This window comes from Ziziphus jujuba, chromosome 10 (genome assembly GCF_031755915.1).
Source record: "Ziziphus jujuba cultivar Dongzao chromosome 10, ASM3175591v1".
Lineage (NCBI taxonomy): Eukaryota > Viridiplantae > Streptophyta > Magnoliopsida > Rosales > Rhamnaceae > Ziziphus > Ziziphus jujuba.
Window position 1 is genome coordinate 850046 of NC_083388.1, and position 8010 is coordinate 858055.

An 8010-nucleotide genomic window follows, 5' to 3' on the forward strand; every position below is an offset into this window, starting at 1 on the left:
AATAATAAAAACACCATCAATGTAAAATATAAAAATTAAAACATATTTAATTCATAAATTCAGATCCAGAAGCAATGTTAGAAATAAATTTATTTGTAAAAAAATTAAAATAACTATAAAATGCCACTTATTGACAAAATCATATTTTTAATTTTTTTCAAATTTGTTTATTTTTATATTGTTAATTTAAAATCCAATTATACAAATCTAATTGAAGTTTTTACTTTAATATTTTATATTGAGGATACTTTGGTTATCATAATAAATTACAGCTTTTTTTGTATCATAAAATTAAAATTAAAGTTTGTTGACCACCAAATTTTAAAGTTTCCAAAACAATGTTGAAATGCTTTCGAAGTGGGGTTTTGCGTTAAAAATACTCATTCTGAACGAGTAAAACCAGAGGATTGCGGTGAATCCATGAAATCTGATTGACAGGTTCTTTTCTTTCAATTTTCAAGTTTGTCAAAGAAATTACTCCTACGCATGCATATATACTTGTAGTCAACAATTCTATATATTTGCAAATCGTTTCCCTTTTCACTGAAAAAAGAAATAAATCTATCTTTGGCTTTTTTTCTTTTTTCTTTTTTTTTCTTTTTTTTTTTAACATATTTTGTATCTCTCACGAGAAGCACAGCAAGGAGTTGCTGACCCGCATTTCAATCCAGATTTAGAATCGATTGGTGAGAGTTTTCTAGCGTTCGTCCACCACAGCTCAAAAAACACATATGCTACTGAATTATAACATTTTTGGTTTTGCAGGTTACTTTATCCAAAGCTCAAATTTGTTCTTAATATTTGTCTTCAAGTGGGCATGAGATTGAGAACCAAATTTTACAGGAATATTCTTGCAATCCAATCAACGATGGGAGATTGTTTCAGCTGTACAATATTCACGAAATAGAATTTGTTTGCAGACCCTGTTTGTCATTAATTGCAGTACCACATGGTGTTTATTATTGGTTTTCTTGGTGCTGAAAATTTGATAATCAGAGTGCAATATATTTATATCATCTGGTATGGTACATATTTGTATCGAATATTACTTTGGGTTTATATTATGTTATATTAACTTGTCTTTATGGAGATATCCTAGTGGTGAAATTCATTATCTCTCATATATCTTATTATATAAACATATATATATATATATACACGCATATCTAGGATCATATTTGATTTTTTGTGAACTATCACACTAACATATAATAAGAGATATAGTGACCTGAAAAATGTTGAAAACATCTGCATCCTAATTAGGTTTTCTAGTTTTAAATTATTAATTAAAATTTGGCTTGCAAAACTTGTCTTGAAACGATGTCTCCCACTATAAACTGGGAAATATTTTTAGTAGAAACAGTTCGCTAGATAATCAGTTTCCTATTACCAATAGCTTCTAACCCAAATATATTTTCAGTTAAATTGAGCACAAAAGGAAATGGAAAACAAGGAGTGTAAAAGATGGGAGTACATACATACAGAATGCAGTTGCCAAATTAAAAAATGAAGCATTGGAATTACAGATCATAGTATTATATTTATATTAATTTTCAATAGTAAAACGCAATATGGACTCTAGTACTCTGTTACTACCTCAAAGTGGAAGAACTACAAAAAATAAAAAATAAATAAATAAAAAGTATAGAATTCCATTGCCAGTGCAAGTTGATGATTTTGGAATATACCTTCAGCAGGAGGAATTCTGGGGGCTCCTTTTAATGGGTAACAACATCTATCCAGAGCTACAATGCACTTATTTTTTAATTTTTAAATTTTTTTTAATTTTTTTTTCACTTTGCATATTTTTAACTAGTGGTAAATTTCCTTTGTACTTGAATTGTACAAAACTAGCTAGACAACAATTTTTTTTTAAAAAAAATAATATTTTTTAAATCCCAAGTTGGAATATGCCTCCTTTTTCCCCTCTATAAATAAGAGGTCCCGGTAGCCCCTCCAAAAGCATCATCTTACTAGCCATTTTCTCCAATTACACTTTCGCTGTTTTTTCTCTTCAGTTCATGCAAACTTGTCTTGCATCAATATTCATTCAGTATTCATGGAGATGGGGTCTGCAAATCATGAAAAAGCGGGTCTCTTCGCTCGCGGTTGGTGGTGGCTCAAGATGTTGCCTGAGAAGTTCAAAGACAAGGTTACTGAAATTGCAAGCAATACAAAAAAGCTTGGTCAAGATGACCCAAGAAGAGTTATTCACTCTCTTAAAGTAGGACTAGCACTCACCTTGGTCTCATTATTCTATTACTACCAGCCACTTTACAACAACTTTGGTGTTTCTGCAATGTGGGCTGTTATGACTGTGGTGGTTGTCTTTGAATTCACTGTAGGTATGCACCTGGTAACCCTGCCTTTTTAAACGTGGCCCTGTTATGTAGCATAGTTCCATATAAATTTTCACCATTTTGTTAAGAAAATTAAAAACAAAGAAAGTGCTTAATTTGAGACTAAAATTTGTTTTGGTACGTTTTCAGGAGCAACACTTGGAAAAGGTGTGAATAGAGGGCTGGCAACATTGTTAGCTGGTGCTCTAGGTGTTGGAGCTCATCACTTAGCAAGCCTATCTGGTCAGATAGGAGAGCCAATATTGCTTGGTTTCTTCGTCTTCCTACAAGGTGAAAATAACATTTTTTTGAAAGACATTTCAAAACAAATTTGCTTTTAATTTCTATGTCCATATTTATGTTCCTCATTGATTTCATTCATGTGTTTGCAGCAACCACATCAACATTCATACGATTTTTTCCAAAAATCAAAGCAAGATATGACTATGGATTGTTGATCTTCATACTGACATTCGCTTTGGTTTCTGTCTCTGGTTATCGAGACGATGAGATATTGGAGTTGGCTCATAAGAGACTATCAACCATCCTCATTGGTGGCTCTGCTTGTGTTGTTTTATCCATTTTGGTTTGTCCTGTCTGGGCTGGTGCTGATCTTCACAGTCTCATTGCTCTCAACATTGAAAAGCTCGGAAATTTCTTAGAAGGTAAGCATTCTCCATACATATATTTATTTTTTTTGGGAAACAGAGAAGGAGAAGAAGTTGTTTTTCCATGAGAAACCAAGCTTTTAAAAGTTGTCCTTTTTGTTGATCATATATATAGAAGTATGATAGATGAGTCTAAAACATCAGCAATCATAAAAACTTTCAGGATTTGGAAGTGAATACTTTAACAAATCAGAGGATGACCAAGAGGCCAAAGATGACAAGGCATTTCTTCAAGGATATAAAAGTGTTCTGAATTCAAAGGCTGCTGAAGAATCCTTGGTGGGTACCAATCTAAATTAAAAATCCTTCTCTCTATGTTCAGCTTATACTTTCCAAATGTCTCTCTCTGACCCTTTTGTTTATCTTTGTTTGGCATTTGATAGGCAAATTTCGCAAGATGGGAACCAGGTCATGGTCGTTTCCAGTTTCGTCATCCTTGGATTCAATACCTTAAAGTTGGAACTCTAACTCGCCAATGTGCTTACAGGATTGAAGCTCTTCATAGCCGCCTCAATTCCGATACCCAAGTATTCTCTCCTCAAATTCCATTTTCGTGTAACATTTTAAAAGCGAAAATCTTATTAGCAAACAGTTCAAGCGACAAATGTCATCATTTAACTAACTTAGAACTTTATACAAAAGAATAAAGAAGCCAAAAATTAGGGAAAAAAAATTAACGCTTAATTAATGAATTACTGATTTCCATGTTTTGCAGGTATTACCAGAAGTTAGAGAAAAAATCCAAGAAACATGCACAAAAATGAGCACGGAATGTGGTAAAGCACTCAAGGACTTAGCAACTGCAATTAGAACGATGACTAAACCATCCTCTGCTGATTCCCATGTTGCAAACTCAACAGCTGCAGCTAAGTCCCTCAGAACCTTACTCAAATCTGGGATTTGGGAGGATGCTGATCTTCTACAAGTCATACCTGCTGTGACTGTAGCTTCCCTCCTGCTTGATGTCGTGAATTGCACCGAAAAAATAGCTGAATCTGTTCATGAATTGGCTTCTCTTGCTCATTTTGAGACAGTTTCTTCACCTATAGTACCTGAAGAAAAACCACAGCAGCCAAACACTGCTTCTGATTGCCCACATGTTGTTGTTACATTAACAGAGATGCCATCAGTTTTAGCAGAAAATAAGAACATGACCTCGGAATCTGCTATGAGGGGTCGATACATAGAAGTAATGTAAATATACATATATAATATGTTACCAACAGAAATAACATAACGATGACATTATACCCACTTAATTATTATAAAGTCTGGGTATATGGAGTTAGAGTTTATGACAAAATTAGAAAAATTTGAAAGAGGGTTTAATTTCCTCTAACAAATTATGTACCTTTTTGGCTTTTTATTAAACTTTGGAATAAATTCTCTACTTACATATTTGTGGTTTGGTGTCTTTCTTGTTTGTCAATGTCCAGATTTGAATTACTAAAATGCAAATGTCTACTACTGCATATATGAATTAAGGAATAAAAATATGTGCCATTCATCAGTTTAAAAACACAAGATAAATCTTAGAAATATAAATTATGATATAATATCAATAGCTGCTTCTTTTTTTCTTTTTTTCTTTTTTTCTCTTCCCCTGTGAACAAGTTTATATATATTTTGTCATTTTGTGTGATGATGAAAAACAAGCATCAAATTAAGAATCTGTTTCTAAATAACGTTATGGATCTGTTATTTGAAACCAACTTAAGTATATGTACTTTTCATAATATAACTTTGTAACAAATATTGTATTGAGAACATGCAGCATATTCTTGGAATAACTAAGAATTCCATGATTTTGTTCCTGAATTAGTTCTCTGCCCCACACATTTCATATAGATTTTCAACAAATCAATCAGTTTCATTCCAAAAAAAGAAAAATTAAAAATTGCTGTACAAGACAAATTAAGCATCATATGGTAAAATTAGAAACTAACTAGACATAATTTGGGAAACTCAAAAGGAGGGGTGGTCATAAGCTTAACTTATTTTCTTCTTCTTCTTCTTTTTATTTTTATTTTTTTTTTATAAATTTAGTTTTAGGGCTAAAGTTTCACGAGGATAATCAATTGAATGGATTTTTTTTATCAGAAAATGGTAAAATAAAATAAGTTATTAAGAATTCCAGCCGTCCAACCCACACCGTAGATTTAGAAACCCAGAAAAAGCATATGATTCTGACTTTTTTGAAAAACATCATCCTATCAATTCATCATTAAACTAGTTAACAAAGGTTATCAACTTGCTCTTATAGTCTTATTATTATATATAAATTGACCCTAAAAACCTTACTATATGATATTTTCCATTCTCTTTTACTGACCTAAAAAACCTCATTATAATATAATATTAAATAACCCTAAAAACCTCTTTTCCATTTTATTGTCCTGTCCATTCTCTTTTACTGATCCTAAAAACCTCTCTTGTATAATAATAACTTTCCATTCTCTTTCATTGACGCTAAAAACCTCATTATAAATATAATATTGTTCCATTCTCTTTTACTGATGAATCAAAATGGAAATCATAAGTAGAGCATGTTCTAGTAAACCCTCTTGGTACAATATGTCAATTTTGTTTAATATATTTTAATTGCTGATAAAGAAAAAGTAGAAGCATTTTAGTGGACTGACAAATTAAAGTTTTTTTTTTTTTTTGGGTAATTACAAATTAAAGGTTTTAATCCTACCCATTTCCACTGAAACGCATAAACGCATATCAAGCACACGGTATTTAAGAAAAACAGTGAATAGTATTGAGACCAAAAAAAAAGGGGTGAATAGTATTAAGACCAAAAGTACAGATATGTACTTCATCCGATCTCCCTTGACCTTGTGTTATTCTTAGTTGAAGTTAATTATAATGTATTATTATATACAGTAAGTTAGTCATTACGTATTATTATAAATAAAGTAATATACTTAAATTAATTCAGATTAACATACATATATATTGTGTTAAATTCGAAGGTATTTTGAGGGGAAAAATGTTTCTTTAAAAAGGAAGAACACATGAAGAACTAGAGACCCAACACAGCTAATTTTATATACTTAACTTCAACGTATAATTAAATTTAACCATGTTCCTTAATCTTTGCACGAAAAATAATCCTTAATGAGGATGCTTAATATAACTTATTTACACATTTAAATCAATATATATATATCTTAAAAAAAAATAACGTTACATATCATCCTCATCAAATATGACTTAGCTAGCTAAGATCTTGAATTCTTAGCAAATATATACTTACTTAGGGGGTGAATATTCTTCGAAGAATATATATGTATAATTGATGGAATTTTGTTTGAAAACATTGTAAATATTATTGTTTAAAAAAATGTTTTTGGTGAGATCTCCTAGTTTACAATTAATTATATGCATGCATTATAGTACATGATAAAGACCAAATATAATATATATATATATATATATATATATATGTATTGTTTTCATGTGCGAACATTCAATAATGACAAAATTATTATTTAATTTTTTCATAATAACTTTGAATTTAAATCCTTCATCTCTAATATTTAAAAAATAAATAAATAAAAAATGGAATGATATATAAAACTATGGTGAGAGGACAAAGAGGGAATGACAGGGGGGTACTTTAACTAGAAAATGGAATGCAATTGAATTAATAAGAAGCATTGTTCCTAAAATTCACAAGTGGACGTAGCTGTTGGGGGGTCAGAATCCACGCTGATCACACATAATCAATGAACAGGAAGAAGTGGTGAACAGGAAAAGCAATATCTTTGTGCAAGTAAAAAAGGTGGGGTTTGAGTTGGTTCCCACTTGCCACTAGCTAGGATCTCATACTCTACTTTTGTTTATTATTTATATTCATATCAGTCTCTTTTTTGTTTTCTATCAAGGGTTGAGAAACTCCCAGCAACCTTTTTCTGGGATTCGTGCCAATTGAGATTTGAGATAATAGACCATATAATATATGTGTCACTTATTACCAAAAAAAGAAATAATAATAATAATATGTGTCACTATTAATACACTAGTACTCTTATCATACAAGTTCCACCTACATATCCAACTTTTCTAGGCTTTGACTTGTTGTGCTTATCAAGAAATTATTTATCTTTTTATGTTTGAATTTTTGATCGCTTAAGACGTACGGAATTTCCCCATATAATATAGACACAAATTAAACTAATTAAGAGTCTTATATATTATCCTTCTTTACCAAATTGAAAATGTGGTACCACGTCATTCCAAAGTGCTTACTTATATTATATGTATTTATGTATCAATATATAATATGCTCTGACCTGATATATGATGTATATATATTCTCTAAAGTAAATATATATTCCATTTTACACTTTGTGAGTTAAGAAACAAATAAGAACCGCCCATATCTATGCCGATGTGTTGTCTGAAACCAGTTTTGGTACTTGTCTCCACCAAGTACTCTTCATTCCCAGTTTTCTATTATATATATATATATATATAAGTACAAGTGGTATGTATATCAGCGTGTCCTTGATGCGCATAACGTGATGCATGCTCAAGTTAATTAAGTTGCAGATTATAATGTAGTACTTGAAATGCAACAAGCTCGAATAGGTCTACGTGAAGCAAATAACATATATATATATATATATATTTTGATTTATATATCAAATTGAGAGTTCAGCAAATCAGTAATCATTGTCAGCTTATTGTCATAATATTCTCCCAAATCCTAGATAGAAGGATCCACTCTAAAGTAAAGTTACTGATTTGTACTGTCTAGAGATAAGGTTAAACGGAGTTTAACTAGTTAAGATATGTTAATTTGATTAATGGAGTTAATATATTCTAAATGAAAATATTAAGGATTTTATATGATCAATGCTTATTGTGACTCCTAATTTTAGTTTCAGAAACAAAAAGAAAAAAAAAATTCAATTAATCTCTCCTTCTATAAGTACGGATAGAAATACAATTAGGTGAGCAAATGTGCGAGGTGAAGGAACATTCTGTCATCT

General features: G+C 30.7%; 1 protein-coding gene across 1 annotated transcript; it reads left to right on the forward strand.

Moving 5' to 3' along the window:
• Positions 1-734: 734 nt before the first annotated feature.
• Positions 735-4403, forward strand: LOC125421130 (aluminum-activated malate transporter 2). The gene is made up of 6 exons (XM_048468984.2): positions 735-2345; positions 2490-2630; positions 2732-3004; positions 3171-3286; positions 3391-3534; positions 3723-4403. Exons 1-6 carry the CDS (start codon positions 2060-2062, stop codon positions 4203-4205), a joined length of 1443 nt encoding a protein of 480 aa, XP_048324941.1. The 5' UTR covers positions 735-2059; the 3' UTR covers positions 4206-4403.
• Positions 4404-8010: the final 3607 nt, after the last annotated feature.